The sequence below is a fragment of the Oncorhynchus keta genome, chromosome 33 (assembly GCF_023373465.1).
Source record: "Oncorhynchus keta strain PuntledgeMale-10-30-2019 chromosome 33, Oket_V2, whole genome shotgun sequence".
Classification (NCBI taxonomy): domain Eukaryota; kingdom Metazoa; phylum Chordata; class Actinopteri; order Salmoniformes; family Salmonidae; genus Oncorhynchus; species Oncorhynchus keta.
In genome coordinates, this window is record NC_068453.1 from 12,510,570 (window position 1) to 12,530,018 (window position 19,449).

Below are 19,449 nucleotides of genomic sequence, written 5' to 3' on the forward strand. Positions count from 1 at the left end.
GTTTAATCGAAGAAATACAACTATATACATTCAGATGTTTTAAGGGTGTGAGAAATGCCATCCATTTCATTTGTTAAAAAAAAAAGAAGGGATTCAATTAAAAATGTTTCTTGGTATCACTTGCCAAATCAACATACAGTACCTTGCGAAAGTATTCGACCCCCTTGAACTTTGCGACCTTTTGCCACATTTCAGGCTTTAAACATAAAGATATAAAACTATTTTTTTGTGAAGAATCAACAACAAGTGGGACACAATCATGAAGTGGAATGACATTTATTGGATATTTCAAACTTTTTTAACAAATCAAAAACTGAAAAATTGGGCGTGCAAAATTATTCAGCCCCTTTACTTTTAGTGCAGCAAACTCTCCAGAAGTTCAGTGAGGATCTCTGAATGATCCAATGTTGACCTAAATGACTAATGATGATAAATACAATTCACCTGTGTGTAATCAAGTCTCCGTATAAATGCCCCTGCACTGTGATAGTCTCAGAGGTCCGTTAAAAGCGCAGAGAGCATCATGAAGAACAAGGAACACACCAGGCAGGTCCATCTCGGACCTGTTGTGAAGAAGTTTAAAGCCGGATTTGGATACAAAAAGATTTCCCAAGCTTTAAACATCCCAAGGAGCACTGTGCAAGCGATAATATTGAAATGGAAGGGGGCCGAATACTTTCGCAAGGCACTGTATATTTGGCCCACGAACCCCAGTGATTGAAATAATCACCTGTATAATATTTAGTGTTTATTCACTAAATGTTGGTCCAAACTTCATTCAACCTGAGAATTGGCTATGATGTTTTTGTTCTGATATTTTGGCACATTACGAACTCTATTCAATTCGTATCGTGGAAATTCAGCACTCGTGTGAATAAAATATAACGGCAGATTCCAACATCAGTGGAGACTGCATTCACGGTAAACGCGGCATACAGTGCATTCGGAAAGTAGTCAGATCCCTTGACACTTTCCACGTTATGTTACAGCCTTATTCTAAAATGTATTAAATACATACAATTTCTCAGCAAACGACACACAATACCGCATGGCAAAGCGAAAACAGAAATACCTTATTTACACAAGTATTAAGACCTTTTGCTATGAGACTCGAAATTGAGCTCAGGTCCATCCTGTTTCCATTGATCATCCTTGAGATGTTTCAACAACTTGATTGGTGTCCACTTGTGGTAAATTCGATTGATTGGACATTTGGAAAAACACACACCTGTCTATATAAGGTCCCATGTTATCAGTGCATGTCAGAGCAAAAACCAAGCCATGAGGTGGAAGGAGTTATCTGTAGAGCACCGAGACAGGATTGTGCCGAGGCCCAGATCTGGTGTAGGATACCAAAAAATGTCTGCAGCTTTGAAGGACCTCAAGAACACAATGTCCTCCATCATTTTTAAATGGAAGAAGTTTGGAACCACCAAGATTCTTCCTAGAGCTGGCTGGCTGGCCAAACTGAGCAATCGGGGGAGAAGGGCCTTGGTCAGGGAGGTGACCTTCCAGAAGGACAACCATCTCTGCAGCACTCCACCAATCAGTCCTTTATGGTAGAGTGGCCAGACGGAAGCCACTCCTCAGTAAAAGAGACATGACAGCCCACTTGGACTCTCAGACCATGAGAAACAAGATTGAACTCTTTGGCCTGAATGCCAAGCGTCACATCTGGAAGAAACCTACCACCTACTGTGAAGCATGGTGATGGCAGCATCATGCTGTGGGGATGTTTTTCAGTGGCTAGATTGGGAGACTAGTCAGGATCGAGGGGAGGATGAACAGAACAAAGTACAGAGAGATCCTTGATGAAAACCTGTTCCAGAGCGCTCAGGACCTCAGACTGGCGTGAAGGTTCACCTGCCAACAGGACAACGACCCTAAGCACACAGCCAAAACAACGCAGGAGTGGCTTCGGGACAAGACTCTGAATGTCCTTGAGTGGCCCAGCCAGAGCCCAGATTTGAACCTGATCGAACATCTCCGGAGAGACCTGAAAATAGCTGTGCAGCGACGCTTCCCATCCAACCTGACAGAGCTTGAGAGGATCTTCAGAAAGGAATGGGAGAAACTTCCCAAATACAGATATTGCAAGCCTGTAGCGTCATACCCAAGAAGACTTTAGGATATAATCGCTGCCAAAAGTGCTTCAACAAAGTACTGAGTAAAGGGTCTGAATACTTATGTAAATATGATATTTCAGTTTATGTTTTATAAACTTGCCATGTCTGAAAAACAGTTTTTGCTTTGTAATTATGGGGTATTGTGTGTAGATTGAGGGGGGGGGGGATTAATGCTGTAACGTAACTAAATGTGGAAAAAGTCAAGGGGTCCCGAAGGGACTGTATGTGGGCTCAATTGGAAATTGCCTTTACATTTCTATCCCGCAATCGTAACGCTTCAGCGATAAGGATTGATTAGAGCCCTAAAACGTTCAAACGTACATACACAACCTATACACATTGACACGCAGACTGATTGACCAATAAATTATGTGAATTTTCTTTACTTCTCATAATGAATGACACCTACAGTGGATAGTCACTGATGGTAGAACTATAAAACAGTGTAATGGTTCAGTGGATGTGCATTTGATATCTATAATGATCTTTGCTTTGTTAATTGTATGTATCACAATTCATTGTGATTTTACTGTAACTTTCTAGACAGATTCATTTACTACCAGTATACAATACTTCCACCTAGTGGATTTGATCAGAATTGAAATAAAAAAGCTCCTGCTGCACAACAAAGGCAGAGAACAGCTATGGTAAGCTGGCACAGTGGCATCCTGTGGCACAACACAGTCACACAGACATGATGAACAGTAGCCCTGTTTATACCTGGTGCTAACATGTGTCCGTTGTCCTCATTCTGATTGTGCCCACGTTTTTAGACAGGTGCATTGTGATGTGATTGTGATCAGATCTTACACAACAAATTCTCCAGTGTTAAATCAATACTGAGTGTTACATTTAACACTGGTCCTTGTCTATACTGGTCTACACTTTTCAGTGTTAAATTAACACACTGCTTAGTGTAAAGACTTATTTCAATATTTCCCAGAGTGCCTTGCCTTTCGAGTGAATTGTGGAGTTACCACCCATGATTGTATTTGTTAGTGACAAAGATATGGTTGTTGCATTCATCCAACTTTGGTCCTTTGGCCTTCACCAAGTGAGAACTTAAGTGAATATGTTATCATTAAAATAAAACAATATAAGACAGTACAACACAACTCACGAGTCCTTATTTTGAGGACTTAGTTTGAACCCTAATACAGTGGCCAGAAACTCACAGGCAAAATCAAAACAAATCAAACCTTTTGTCACATGCGCCGAATACAACAGGTAGACTTTACTGTGAAATGCTTACTTACAAGCCCTTAACCAACAATGCAGTTCAAAAAGAGTTAAGAAAATATAACACAATAAGTAACACAATAATAATAACAATAACGAGGCTATATACAGAGGGCACCGGTACCGAGTCAGTAGGCAGGTGTACCCGGCCCGTCAACAAATCCAGGATCCAGTTGCAGAGGGAGGTGTTTAGTTCCAGAGTCCTTAGCTTTGTGATGAGCTTTGTGGGCACTATGGTGTTGAACGCTGATCTGTAGTCAATGAACAGCATTCTCACATAGGTGTTCCTTTTGTCCAGGTGAGAAAGGGCAGTGTTGGGTGTGATTGAGATTGCGTCATCTGTGGATCTGTTGGGGCGGTATGCGAATTGGAGTGGGTCTAGGGTGTCCGGGAGGCTGCTGTTGATGTGAGCCATGACCAGCCTTTTAAAGCACTCATGGCTACCAAAGTGAGTGCCACGGAGCGGTAATAATTTAGGCAGGTTACCTTCGCTTACATGGGCACAGGGACTATGGTGGTCTGCTTGAAACACGTAGGTACTACCGACTCGGTCAGGGAGAGGTTGAAAATGTCTGTGAAGACACTTGACAGTTGGTCCACACATGCTTTGAGTACATGTCCTGGTAATCTGTCTGGCCCAGCAGCTTCGTGAATGTTGACCTTTTTAAAGGTTTTGTTCACATCGGCTACTGAGAGCGTTATCACACAGTCATCCAGAACAGCTGGTGCCCTTGTGCATGTTTCAGTGTTGCTTGCCTCGAAGCGAGCATAAAAGGCTTTTAGCTCGTCTGGTAGGCTCGCGTCACTGGGCAGCTCGCGTCTGGGTTTCCCTTTTGTAGTCCGTAACAGTTTTCAAACTCTGCCACATCCGACGAGCGTCAGAGCCGGTTTAGTAGGATTCAATCTTAATCCTGTATTGACGCTTTACTTGTTTGATGGTTCGTCTGAGGGCATAGCGGGATATCTTATAAGCGTCCAGATTACTCTCCCGCTCCTTGAAAGTGGCAGCTCTTACCTTTAGCTCGATGCGGATGTTGCCTGTAATCCATGGCTTCTGGTTGGGATATGTACATACAGTCACTGTGGGGACGACGTCATCGATGCACTTATTGATGAAGCCGATGACTGAGGTGGTATACTCCTCAATGCCATTGGATGAGTCCCGGAACATATTCCAGTCTGTGCTAGCAAAACAGTCCTGTAGTGTAGCATCCGCGTCATCTGACCACTTCTGTATTGTAACTGGTACTTCCTGCTTTAGTTTTAGCTTGTATTCAGGAATCAGGAGGATAGAATTATGGTCAGATTTTCCAAATGGAGGGCGAGGGGAGAGCTTTGTATGCATCTCTGTGTGTGGAGTTTTTTTTTCTCTGGTTGCACATGTAACATGCTGGTAAAAATTTGGTGAAAATGATTTAAGTTTGCCTGCATTAAAGTTCCTGGCCACTAGGAGCGGCGCTTCTGGGTGAGCATTTTCTTGTTTGCTTATGGCCTTATAGAGTTGGTTGAGAGAGGTCTTAATGCCAGCTTCGCTTTCTGGTGGTAAATAGACGGCTACAAATAATACAGATGAGAACTCTCTTGGTAGATAGTGTGGTCGACAACTTATCATAAGGTACTCTACCTCAGGCGAGCAATGCCTCGAGAATTCTTTAATATTAGACATTGCACACCAGCTGTTATTGACAAATAGACACAAACCCCACCTCTCGTCTTACCAGAGGTAGTCTCTGTTCTGCTGGTGCATGGAAAATCCCGCTAGCTCTATATTGTCCGTATCATCGTTCAGCCACATCTCGGTGAAGCATAAAATGTTACAGTTTTTAATGTCCCGTTGGTAGGATAATCTTAATGACTGCGCATTAGCAAGAAGAACGGATGGCAGTGGGAGTTTACAGTGGGAGTACGGATTCTCAGAAGGCAGCCCGATCTGCTGTCCCTTTTCCTGCATATTTTCTTCATGAAAAAAGTGGGGATATGGGCCTGTTCCAGTGAAAGCAGGATATCCTTCTCGTCGGACTCGTTAAAGGAAAAGGTTTCTTCCAGTTAGCGGTGAGTAATGGCTGTTCTGATGTCCAGAAGTTATTTTCGATCATAAGAGACGGTAGCAGCAACATTATGTACACAATATGTTAAAGAATAAGTTACACAAAAAAACTAACAAAATAGCACAATTGGTTGGGAGAATGTAAAACGTCAGCCATGTTCTTCGGCGCCATCTTGATATAATCAGGTGTGCAGGTCACATTATGCTGGGTGGCAAAGTGATGTGTAATTCCTAGTAGAATCCAGACAGAGTGGGGTTAGCCTACGTTTGGAGCAACCTGGCATTCACCAGCAACCTGCATTCAGAATGATTGGCGGGTTGGGAAGAATAAGAGACGAGACTACCTAAAGCATCTAAACTGGAACAACCATTTCGGTGCCGGGTGCAATAAGTCCAAGTAACATATTGGATTAGTTTAGAAATTTGTATGTTATTTATATTTGAGTAGCATGAGAAAAATGTATTAATCAATGTACATGCAAAAACATAGATATTGAAATAAACTATTTAAAAAAATCTACCTGCAATAGAGCATTCTGGGAAATATAATGATGGGTGTGGTTTTGGTTTAACCCTTGTTATTAACAACAACAGTGGGGTTTACACCACTGAGTGTTAATTTAACACTTGCAGAGCTACAAATGTTAAACTGAAATATCAACACTAGGTAACACTGACCAATTTGCTGTGATTAAGTGTAAACGGACAAGATCAGGATGAAGGATGCATGTTCGAACCAGGTATAAACAGGGCTATTGAGATCATATTTTGGCAATGTTTACAGTAGAGAAACACAGAGTGTCTGACATTCTCTTTCAACAGATTGAGGCTGTCTAACAATATTATAATGTAGACGACCTTGGGAGTTGTGGCAAAAATACTCAGTGACCGAAACCGGACTCTCGCTACAGTAAAAACAGTTAACCAATGGTTAACAAATCCAATCAAATACTTTCTTTGTAAAAAAACAACAAAGATGACATTCTTTGTTGTTACATTTGTGTTTTTGTCAAATACAGCAGGTACATCCATGAAATATGTCAGTTATATCAAAACATGTTTTTTTTTTAAATATACATAACCTAGACAGGTTCAGTACAAATATATAATTGATGTTCTATGAGATGGTCTGGCGCCGAGTGTTGTTGGTTCCTGCACATCTCGCGTGTGTGTGTAACATGATAGATCAGGGGAGATTGTCTCAGACTGTCACAGCCGTGTCTCTCTCTCTGTGTTGTTGTAGTCTGTTGTGGAAGTCCGTAGCGATTGGTCCGAGTTGGAGGCTAGGACTTCCTCTTTCCTGAGTACCTCCAGTTCTGCTCCTCCGTTGGCCACATGGTGGGCACTGCGTTCCTCTCTCCGCAGGTGTCGTTTGAGCAGCACGAATCCCAGTATACACAGCAGGAAGGAAACTGTCCTCAGGCCCATAGTTAGACCCAGGTAAGCTATCCTGAGGAGAGAGAGACCAGGGGATACACACACTCAACGTCTTGACATTACACTGGTGATTCAAGTGGCAAGGCTACTGGGGTTGCCTTCAATATTGTCTTGAAAATCAATGTTCAGCATCTGATGTTATAGAGGGTATGCCTCTCCGACATTATCACTTTGGAGTAAGTGTGTGGTCTGTGTGCGTTTTTGTTGTGTATCAGGCTTGACCAGTAGTGTGTATGTGTGCATTACCTGTATGCTGTAGTGTTGTATATCCGACAGGCTCCTCTCCCTCCGCATCTCTTCTGGCCCCACTTCAGACACGTGGTGTCGATGATTGCCCCAAAGTAGATGGGCGCTGGGATGCCCGCTGTTATAACACAAGTACACACAAAATGATCTACCAGTAATACGGAGGTGGCTAATCTTGGTCATGGAAAAGGGCAATGTGTGCAGGATTGTGTTCCAGCCCAGAGCTAACACACCTGATTCACAAGTAATCATTTTTCAAGGATTACCTTTGCAACAGAGTGGATTTTTAAGAGGATTTTGTTCAGGGTATTAATCCTAATAGAAGCTGATTAGTGGAGAAATGTGTGACTTGGAAACAAACTGGCTGCAGCTAGTTTTATATCTGTCACGACTTCTACCGAAGGTAACTCCCCTCCCTGTTCGGGCGGCGCTCGGCGTCGCCGGTCTACTAGTCGCTACCGATCCCTTTTTCTTTTTCTGGTTGTTTTGTCTGTGTTCCTTGTCACACCTGGTTTTCAATTGCTTTGATTTCTGTGGGTATATAGGGCACCTGTTACCTGCCGTAATTCGTGCAGGATTAGACTTATGTGTATTGCGCTCGATTGTATTTGATGTTTGTTGTTTTTTCTCTATTACGCACATGTATGTAAAGTGTCTGAACTGTGTTTGTTCCTCCGAGTCTGTGCCGTTTCGTATTGGTGGACTATATTATTAAACACGCTTCTCAGACATCCCTGCTCTCCTGCGCCTGACTCCTACACCTCTCACCAAGACGCATGTTATTACAGAATCCTGCACCTATATAATTATGGAGTCAGCAGGAGCGGACGCACTCCCAGGGTCCGTGGAGGAGCGAGTTCAACACCACACGGCAGTATTACACCGACTGGAGACCGCCATGGATCAGGTGATGGCGACGATGGAGAGATGGGAGAGAGGTGGCCTTCCCACACCGTTATCAGCCACACCCCAACCAGTACCACTACCATCTCTTTCATTGCCTGAGCACAGTGGGATTCGACTCGCCCTCCCGAGGGAATATGATGGGACGGCGGCCGGGTGCCAGGGCTTCTTACTCCAGATGGACCTATACCTGGCGACCGTTCGTCCGGCTCCTTCGGGGGTGAGAGCGTGAACGCCCTCGTCTCCTGCCTCGCAGGTAAAGCCCTGGAGTGGGCCAACGCGGTATGGAACAATCCTGACTCGGCGAGGAACACTACCCAGAGTTCACCCGCCGCTTTCGGGCCGTGTTCGATCACCCACCTGAGGGTCGAGCGGCGGGTGAACGGCTGTTCCATCTGAGACAGGAGAGGAGGAGTGCTCAGGACTTTGCTCTAGAGTTCCGGACCTTGGCCGCTGGCGCGGGATGGAACGACAGGGCCTTGATCGATCACTATAGGTGTAGTTTGCGTGAGGACGTCCATAGGGAGCTGGCCTGTAGAGACACCACCCTGTCCTTGGACCAATTGATCGACATGTCCATTCGGATGTCAATTCAGGATTAGACTTGTGTGTATTGCGCTCGATTGTATTTGATGTTTGTTGTTTTTTCGCTATTACGCACGTGTATGTAAAGTGTCGGAACTGTGTTTGTTCCTCCGTGTGTTTGCACGAGTTTCTGATTATTCGAGAGCGTAATTTTGGGATTTTTGTCTGTGCCGTTTCGTATTGGTGGACTATATTATTAAACACGCTTCTCAGACATCCCTGCTCTCCTGCGCCTGACTCCTACACCTCTCACCAAGACGCATGTTATTACAATATCAGGGTTGCTAAGCTGCGTTGGCTCTGAGAGGGGTATGGCTTGATCAGACAGGAGTAGGAGGAAGTTGCCCCTAGACGCAGATCTAAGGATAGTTTTTTGCCCCCCACATGTTAACATTTTGGGTGGTAAACTGATCCTACATCTGTGATCTGACAGTATTGACTCACCAAGTGTACGTGTGGACAGAGTATGGAACCCCAGAGCCAAGGACTTCAGTTGAGGCTTGATACACCTGCATGGAAGAACACCATCATCAACTTGAACTTTACCATAACTATGAAAACAGATAATAGATATAGATCTGAAGATATTATAAATGAAATGTTATGATATGAAAGTATCCACAATTTAGTTATGGTTCATTATTAAGTTTGCATACTCAAACCGCTTTAACTTCTTATGGCTGGGGGGCAGTATTGAGTAGCTTGGATGAATAAGGTGCCCAAAGTAAACGGCCTGCTCCTCAGTCTCAGTTGCTAATATATCCATATTAGTATTGGATAGAAAACACTCTAAAGTTTCTAAAACTGTTTGAATGATGTCTGTGAGTATAACAGAACTCATATGGCAGGCAAAATCCTGAGGATAAATCAAAACCGGAAGTGAGAAATCTGAGCTTGGTATGTATTCACCACAGTTCCCATTGAAATCCCCTTGAGATATTAATGATGTTGCACTTCCTAGGGTTTCCACTAGATGTCAACTGTCTATAGAAATTTGAATGAGACTTCTACTGTATTGTGGGACTGAATGAGAGCAGAATGTATCAGGTGTCTGGCAGTCAGCCATTTTCTGATCATGCGCATTCCTCGTGGTATCCACTTGTGTTCCATTGCTCATCAAGACACAAAGGAATACTTCGGTTGGAACATTATTGAATTTATATGTTAAAAACATCCTAATGATTGATTCTGTACTTAGTTTGAAATGTTTCTTCGACCTGTAATATAACTTTTTGAATTTTATGTCCGATGTAACGCTGACCAGAATGAGCGTTTGGATATGTAAACCAAACGCGCTAACAAAATGAGGTATTTGGACATAAATAACAGACATTATCGAACAAAACAAACATTTATTGTGGACCTGGGATTCCTGGGAGTGCTTTCTGATGAAGATCATCAAAGGTAAGGGAATATTTATCATGTAATTTCTTGTTTATGTTGACGCCAACATGGCAGCTATTTTGACTATTGTTCTGAGCGCCGTCTCAGATTATTGCATGGTTTGCTTATTCCGTAAAGGTTTTTTGAAATCAGACACATCGGTTGCATTAAGGAGAGGTATATCTTTAATTCCATGTGTATATCATCTACATTTATGATGAGTATTTCTGTTGAATGATGTGGCTATGCAAAATCACTGGATGTTTTTGGAACTAGTGAATGTAATGCGCCAATGTAAACTCATATTTTGATATAAATATGAACTTTATCAAACAAAACATACATGTATTGTGTAACATGAAGTCCTATGAGTGTCATCTGACATCATAGTGATTAATTGTATCTCTTTGTGCTTTTTGTGACTGCTATCTTTGGCTGGAAAAAATTGCTGTGTTTATTGTGTCATTTGGTGGTGACCGAACATAATCATTTGTGGTGCTTTTAAGCATATTTGACATCGGACACTGTGTTGGGATAAACAACAAGGTTACCTTTAAAATGGTATAAGATACATGTATGTTTGAGGAATTTTAAATTAGATTTTTGATGTTTTGAATTTGGCGCCCTGCACTTTCACTGGCTGTTGTAATATCATCCCGTTAACCGGATGTGAGCCCAAAGAGGTTTTAAAGGTCAATTCAAAAGACTAGTGTTGTTGACATAATGTAAATTAACTGAAGACGTTCTGACGAAGCCAGTGAGTACCAAAGAGTGAGTACTACTGATCTCTGTTGGTAGAGCAAGGCAGTACACTGTCAGAAATGTCTGCCCTTACTACCTTGCTATTTTATTTTTATTTAATTTAATTTGGCAAGTCAGTTAAGAACAAATTCTTATTCACAATGACGACCTACCAAAAGGCAAAAGGCCTCCTGCGAGGCCGAGGGCTGGGATAAAAAAATAAAAAAATACAAATATAGGACAAAGCACACAAAGAGAGACCTAAGACAACAACATAGCATGGCAGCAAGCATGGCAGCAACACATGAAAACACAGCATGGTAGCAACACAACATGGCAGCATCACAACATGGTACAAACATTATTGGGCACAGACAACTGCACAAAGGGCAAGAAGGTAGAGGCAACAATACATCACGTGAAGCAGCCACAACTGTCAGTAAGAGTGTCCATGATTGAGTCTTTGAATGAAGAGATGAAGATAAAACAGTCCAGTTTGAGTGTTTTTTGCAGCTCGTTCCAGTTTCTAGCTGCAGCGAACTGAAAAGAGGCGCGACCCAGGGATGTGTGTGCTTTGGGGACCTTTAACAGAATGTGACTGGCAAAACGGGTGTTGTATGTGGAGGGTGAGGGCTGCAGTAAGTATCTCAGATAGGGGGGAGTGAGGCTATTCAGCTGTTCTCTCAAGACCCAGAGCAAAAACAGAAGCAGACCCATCTCAGACAAATAAGACTCTAAAAATATCAGAACAAAAGGAAATAGGCCACTTCCAATAACTTCATTTGTCCCAGAAAGGGCAACACATTTCATCAGGGTCAGCTGATCGAGCTTTGGGCCGATCTGCTGGATTGTGGTTTGTGTTCGCGTGTGTGTGTGTGTGTGTGTGTGTGTGTGTGTGTGCGTGCATGTACATGCGTGTTTGTGTTTGTGTGTGCGCATTTGTGTACATGCTCAAAGCTAACCAAGGCTAATCAAGGACTAGTTTTAGCCAGTAACAGTACCGCACCAAATCACATATTCTACTTTCCTGAAATACAGTAAAACCTCTATTGCTGACTTTCCTATAACCCCTATGACGTATGCCGCGGGATAAAGATTTCAATTAAATGTACTTAAAGTGTACTGAATCTATATTTCCTGCTATAACCCTGAATGGACACACAAGCAGAGAGTAGGAAGAACAATGAGCCGACTCGTAAAAACTTCTCTCATTCCAGTCAGACCACGTAATTCAATCACCTGAAAGCATCATGTGACTGTCTCCTTGCCCTCCATAAAGTCTGTTGCAACCATAGAGATAGATAGAAGACTCATCTTTGTATATGTGCCATTATAGCGTCTGTGACAGCATGTGCAGCGCCATAGTGCCCCTCAGTGGAGATGTCAAAATACCTATAAAACCTAGTGGTCAAACAGGGAAATGGTTCCCATCGTTTTTTCCACCATTCATTGTTTCCTATAGGGGATTTTAGAAACACTTAAATAAGGCCTGTGTTTCGCTTACCCTGAGACGTTTTGATAACTGTGTAAATCTCTATCGGACAAGGTGACTTATCAATATATTTACCTCCCAAAAAGGAAATGCTAATTAGCTGTTAATGGTGGGGAAACAATTGGAACCAATTCCCTTCATGAACTTTAGGTTTTATGAATATTATGACTAGAATATTATGAAAGGCTATTTACATTTTCTTCTTCCCAATTGGCGGATCACTCCGGATGACCCGGTTGGACATGACTCCACCCAGTTGACTACATTAAAATGGTGGAAGCCCTCAATGACACTGCCCATGCTAATATGGCCTTTTGACCACTAGAGGCCTCTATGGTTGCAACACGGCTCTTTAAGGCCGGAATTCAATCTGATCGCGATTTGTCTGCTATGCAGCTTTTAAAGGCAATGGTTCCGCGTTATAGCTCATCATAAACACTGCATATGTCACCTCAATCAAAAATGACCTTGAAATGGAGCATAGCAGACAAAGCGCAGTTGAATTGAATCCCTGCCTAAGTCTGTTACACAGACTACATTCAACTTCTGGTCAGCCACTCTGTCACCCATTGTGAGCTAATTTCACTACAGTGAAATTTGAGAACTTTCAGGGTGAGATCATTCTGAACAAGGTGGTGCAAGTAAATGTAGTAGACTTTATGCAGGTTAGGTTCTCTCAGTAGCCATGGTTACACCTTGCATTAATGTGATTGTCATCATCCGGTCACTATCTGATCAATATTTTGTTGCATGGACACATGGTAATATATGTCTCTTATCTGCCCACTTCGTCCCTATTGTGACCAGATTCCCTGGTCCCCCCCTGTATGCAAATGAATCCAACCTCCCTTGGACCTCCCATTATGACACAAGCTGTATTAAATCGACAGGAAACAGCACACTTTTATAGTCAATAGTTTTAGACTCTCATCATTACAGCCTACTTTTGTTATCCAATGATTCAAGTCTGGGCGTAACAGACTACTGTCCCGGTAACCTCGACTTGTCCACAGATGGACAAATAACAAGTCAGTGAATCTCTCCCATCTCTAAAAACGTCACCACACAAATGAGCTGAGTATCTGGATGTGTGTACAAAATACAATTATTGCACAGTATAAATAAAAATTATACTTAGGCCCTAATGCACACAGTAAAAACAGAATCAGGTTAAGTTACAGGGAATGCATTTCTGTAGCCTAAAATGTTTTCAAATATTAGAATTTGCGCTGGCATTGAACGTGGGAAGGGGAGAACCTCTTTTCTCTTATTCGGGACAATATCTCTTCATAAATATCTTTATTTCTATTTGCCATTTTAATCAGAGCTGGACCTCGGTATTGGACTGTGGCATATCTGGCCACAGTGTCAGTAGGCAGTTGGTTTCTAAAAACATGTTCTTAATTCAATTGGCTGGTGTGATTTTTTTAAGAGGCCGGGACAACTGTGACGTTGGCCAAATGTATACACTTTCGATTTGTTTACACCAAGGATATCCGTACAAGATGCGCCTTTCACTACCACCAGAGGTGGTCAGAAAAATACAATCACAATCAGATCACAATGCGTCTTTTGATCGTCTACACCTGTCGACGCACAATACGAATGTGGACATGATCAGGACAACGGACGCTACAAATGGGGCTTCTGATTGTTTCCCCTTTAAGGTACCTTGTTGAAGCCGGAGCCCCAGATTTCTTTGTGCTGTCTTGCCAACTGCTATGACCATCCCTTCTTGTTTGTGTATGGGTGTGTGTGTGACTGACCTGATGAGGACCATGTAGCCTGGCGTGCCACCCAGGGAGATGATAAAGGAAGTGATGACAGAGAGAGCCAGGAAGTAAGGGAAGACACGGTCACAGTCGTCTCTGTGAGGACAGTGGCCTACACTGGCTGTCAGGTTACCACTGCTCAGCCCTGCTGCCACCGCACAGCTACAGTTAGAGAACACCTGCAGAAGCACACAGACACACACAGACAAGACAAGACAAGACAATTTGACACAAAAACAGAAACAACATCATAACTTGCTGCTTCAAAAGTTTTCCATAAACCCACCAGGGTGCGAGTCAATTCTGACTGAAATCATACTGAAATTAAATGGACCTTTACCCTGTTGCTCACAAGTGAGTTTACATCTCAAATGGCACTGTATTCCCTATATAGTGTACTACTTTTAAACAGAGCCCAAAAGTAGTACACTATATAGGGAACAGGGTGCCATTTCGGGATGCAGCCTCCGTCCTATCATCTCACCGTGTTCTTCCCTGATCCTGTGGAGGTCTGGCAGCCAGCCAGGCAGGGAGAGACGTACGTGATGCCGTTCTCTCCACAGACAGGGTCCCAGTCTCTGTCTGAACACACACAGTCTGAGTTACAGGCTGAGAATACTGAGCGCTCCTCATACGATACACCAACCACCCTGAGAGAGAGAAAAAAAGGGGAGAAAGAGAGAGAGAAAGTGGGGCTGTTATTAATAGGAGATTTAATTCAGATAGCACTTTTCTTTAAACAGATAATCTAATGAATACAGACATGATTTGACCTCAGATACAGAAGGTGTGATGTGTATTTAATCAAATGCATAATAAGATATGTCCTGAACAAAAATATAAATGCAACAAGTGTCGTTCCCATATTTCATGACCTGAAATAATAAAAATCCCAGAAATGTTGTGTACAAAATTGTCAACATCCCTGTTAGTGAGCATTTTATCATTTGTCAAGATAATCCATCCTCCTGACAGGTGTGGCATATCAATAAACTGATTAAACAGCATGATCATTACAAATATGCACCTTGTGCTGGGGACAATAAAAGGCCACTCTAAAGTGTGCAGTTTTGTCACACAACACAATGCCACAGATTTTTGAGGGAGGATGCAATTGGCATGCTAACTGCAGGAATGTCCACCAGAGCGGTTGCCAGAGATCTAATGTTAATTTCTCTCCCATATAGTTTTCGAGAATTTGGCAGTACGTCCAACCGGCCTCACAACCGCAGACCACGTGTAACCATGCCAGCCCAAGACCTCCACATCCGGCTTCTTCACCTGCAGGATCTTCTGAGACCAGCCACCCGGACAGCTGATGAAACTGAGGAGTATTTCTGCCTGTAATAAAGCTCCTCAGTGGGTGGACCTATGGCTGTGCACCTGCCCAGTCATGTGAAATCCATAGATTAGGACATAATGGATTTTTTTTTAAATTGACTGATTTCCTTATATGAACTGTAACTCAGCAAAAATAATTTAAATTGTTGAATGTTACGTTTCTATTTTTGTTCAGTATACTTTCACCGACTCAATGAATACTAATGTTATCAACCAAATTCAGTGTCGGTTCTGATATTGACATTAGCAGCAAACAGTCTTGACAGAACCAAGGGGCGTACAGTACAGTAGATGGGTGAAATGCCTGATTCGCTATTCTGGACCACATCTCTCCAGTGTTGGAGGTATGCTGTCCTCTAGGAGCAATTATTAGCATACGCACTCCAGCATGTTACCTGTTTGTGGTGCTAGGAATAGAACATTTACAGAGGGTAAATATGTATGTACCTAAAGGCAACTTCTACCAAGAGCTGTGTGTGTGTGTGTGTGTGTGTGTGTGTGTGTGTGTGTGTGTGTGTGTGTGTGTGTGTGTGTGTGTGTGTGTGTGTGTGTGTGTGTGTGTGTGTGTGTGTGTGTGTGTGTGTGTGTGTGTGTGTGTGTGTGTGTGTGTGTATCAACCCACCGGTTGTAGGGCAGTGTGATCCCAGCCACTTTGGCGTTCTCGCAGCTCATGACGAAGAAGAAGAGGGATAGGAAGTAGCCTATCAGAGAGGTGCCGAACGCAAACTTGGCCGCTCCCATGATGCTCAGCTTCAGCCTCTTCATGAGCAGGCCGCCAGTGAAGATTCCCAACGCCACGGCAGGGATGTTGATTGTACCTGGAACCAACGACACACACTCTGTAAACGTTAAGACATAGGTCTCATTCTTTAGAACTGTTCTTCATTCCTAGTCATGGAGGATTTAGGCCAGGGCTAAGGTCTTGACGACAGGTTCAATGGGACTGAAACACCAGGTGAGCCAGCCAAAGCCCTAAACCAGGCATTCACTTTCACACAATACCATACTGTAGCTTTTGCTACCTTTCATACCACTGTAGCTATACATCTACCTTTTATGCCAGTGCTATTCCACAACCAATTACATACAGTACAGCAGAGTAGAACCAGGCCATACTGCCCGAGACTCAGCCTTTGATATAGTTGACAGTAGAGAGAACACACAGTAGCGCTGTCCAACTCCCACTCAAAGACCAAAGCTCTTGGTCTATTTCATACATCAATGTACAGATATCATATTCTATCTGTCCCTTCTATTACTGTAGTTATGCTAGATATTGCATTACCTTTCATACACAGCATGCAATGGTCAGGTCAATAGTGGAGCATGAGGCCTATTTAGATCAGCATTCACATTTGAGGGTTGAATCAACACATTGTATAGCTCAATAAAACAGCGCCTTTGACCTCCTATTGCTTGATCTAGTCTTAACAATATTGCATGCATGTGCTTATCTATGCATAAAGCGAGTCCTTTCAAGTTTCCAATCTAAATTGAACTAGCTCACGCATGAGATGAATCAAGGCCAGTGTCGGGGGTAAAGCGTTACAGGGTAACGGGTTACAAAGTAACGGGTTAGAGTACTCGGATTACTTTTTTTTGTGGTAACGAGTCATTTTTCTATTTAATTAATCAGTTACTTAATTACGTTTTCAAATAAGCAAGTCATTCATTTACAATATTATTATTATTTTTTCTAACTAGTGAGACGGCAGAGACAATAGAATTTGCATGGTGGAAGAATTCACATTACTTTGAATTGGTAAGGGGAAAAGGACAGGAACGTCACAGTAAAATGCTAACTCTGCCCCGGGGATAAGTGCCTGTACACTGCGAAGAACTCCACTTTAAATATCAAGAAGCATCTTCAGTCTTTTTCCTGTGCCGTATAACGTTAATCGCTACTTTAGAGGAAAGCAGTGAAATAAATCAACAAGGTGTTTTTATTTTTGACTTTGAGTTCTGAATGTTGGAACATGCTTACGTTGTCCTTTTGAAAAGGCTGCTGCAACTTCTATGAAAATAATACAATACAACTAATTGGTATCTAGACAATCTGGTCGTTGTGGTTCACGAATTGCATGTTTGGAAAGGGCTATTGCTCGCGTTAACTTGTGTGTTTTCATATCTCTGCGCCAAGTTTGTATCTGTGTTTAAAACAGATTGGTAGCCAGTTGACCTTGTATTTGAGCTCTCCTTTAACTGTGCCCAGTCAGTTTTGTACCCCGCCTTCGGAAAGTATTCCTACCCCTCGACATTTTGTTGAGAAAAACAGCCTGAATTTACATTTTGTGCCATTGGCCTACACACAATACCCCATAATGTCAAAGTGGAATTATGTTTATTTTTTATTTTTTATTAATTCAAAATGAAAAGCAGAAATGTCTTGACTCATTAAGTATTCTACTCCTTTGTTATGGCAAGCCTAAATAAGTTCAGGGGTAAAAAAAAAAGTGCTTAACAAGTCACATAAGTTGCATGGAATCATGATTTATTAATGACTACCTCATCTCTGTACCCCACACATACAGATAATTGTAAGGTCCCTCAGTTGAGCAGTGAATTTCAAAACAGATTCAACCACAAAGACCAGGGAGGTTTTCCAATGCCTCACAAAGAAGGGAACCTATGAGATAAGTAGAAATAAAAAGCAGACATTGAATATCCCTTTGAACATGGTGAAGTTATTAATTACACTTTGGATGGTGTATCAAAAAACCCAGTCACTACAAAGATTACAGGTCTCCTGTGGTGGAAACAGTCAAGTGATGTGAAGATGTGAATCATTTCTGGAGGCACTGTATATTGTAGGTATTATTTTTTACTTATGTGTAAATAATTCAACAAAATAATGTATTTATTAAAGAATTGTAAAGGATATATTTAATCTGTCATTATTACTTGAGCTGGTATAGGCCAGATTTATAGATTACGGAGGAAAGGCACATTTTTGGACGGTAGCCACTAGGCCAGGGATTGGCAACATGTGGCCCACGGGCCTAAACCGTCCTGGAAGTGATTTTCTGGGGGTGAAGAACACTGTAAAATCACAAGGACTTCAGATGAAAGAGTTTAATATAATATAATATAATCATGGTATGAAATTATTATCATTTTCATATACAACCTCTTTTTGGGCTTAGTTGTGTTAAATTTGCAGTGTACAAATGACTATAATTATGTTCCTTCCCCCCAACCATCCGCTCCAGCAAAAATTGTCCGGTGGCTTAATCTAGTTGCCTACCCTTGCACTAGGCCAAAACTTCATCCCATCAAAAACAGGCAGAAATTTCAGGTGGTCTTTTCAAAAAGCTCTTACACTAAAAGGGCATTATCATAATTTTCACAATTTCACAGTATTATTCCAACCTCATAGTGTGGAAATAAATATAAAACACAGGAAAAACATGCTTTTGACTGCACTGGGCCTATAAGCTTGACCTAGAGGCGAAAGAAACGCACACCTATTTAGGCGAGGTGCTGGCAAGCGGGGTGGACCACAAAATAATACCACACACTCTAGGAGAACCACACACTCTAGGAGAACCACACACTCTAGGAGAACCACACACTCTAGGAGAACCACACACTCTAGGAGCTCAGATGCAAAAATGTTATGTCCAACGTTTCGACAGACAAGCTGTCTTCATCAGGGTATTATGACAAACACTGCGGGTGACTCATTTATATAGTGTCAAAAGACACTTGTTTTTGGTAACGCAGAAGTAAAGTAACAAGTTACTTTCCATAGTAAATCATGTTGTAACATAAGTTCCTTTTAAAAGTAACGTTCCCCAACACTGATCAAGGCAAATAAGCAATATGATTGGCCAACCATACGTACCCATCAGGAAATTGGCTTTTGATGCGGACTGCCCGTAATGCTGCTCTATGTACTTGGGCTTGTAGGTTACCATGCCGATGAGAGAGTTCAGCTGAATGATGGTTACACACAGGTAGATGAAGTACACTGGGTTCCCCAGGAGGGTTTTCAACGTTGGTATGAAATCTAGATGAAAAACAATCAACAGAACAGCATCACCTGTCAACTACATCATCAATTGTTAAGGTCATTTTTGTCTACCTTTTTCCATACTATGGTAATTTCATCCAAAGCAACCTGAATTTGATATACCA

The 19,449-nt window shown here is 42.2% G+C and overlaps 1 protein-coding gene across 3 annotated transcripts in view; it reads right to left on the minus strand.

Annotated features, from left to right (window-relative positions):
• Positions 1-5,822: 5,822 nt before the first annotated feature.
• Positions 5,823-19,449, minus strand: part of LOC118366239 (solute carrier organic anion transporter family member 1C1-like) — a 70,216-nt gene continuing 56,589 nt past the window's right edge. For all 3 annotated transcript variants that reach the window (XM_035748753.2, XM_035748752.2, XM_035748754.2), the window contains 7 exons: positions 19,157-19,321; positions 15,935-16,130; positions 14,456-14,621; positions 13,966-14,150; positions 9,028-9,092; positions 7,096-7,213; positions 5,823-6,862 (listed from right to left, as the gene is read on the minus strand). In XM_035748753.2, coding sequence (XP_035604646.1) covers positions 6,622-6,862; positions 7,096-7,213; positions 9,028-9,092; positions 13,966-14,150; positions 14,456-14,621; positions 15,935-16,130; positions 19,157-19,321 — 1,136 coding nt within the window. In that variant the 3' untranslated portion in view covers positions 5,823-6,621. The remainder of the gene's footprint in view (positions 6,863-7,095; positions 7,214-9,027; positions 9,093-13,965; positions 14,151-14,455; positions 14,622-15,934; positions 16,131-19,156; positions 19,322-19,449) is intronic.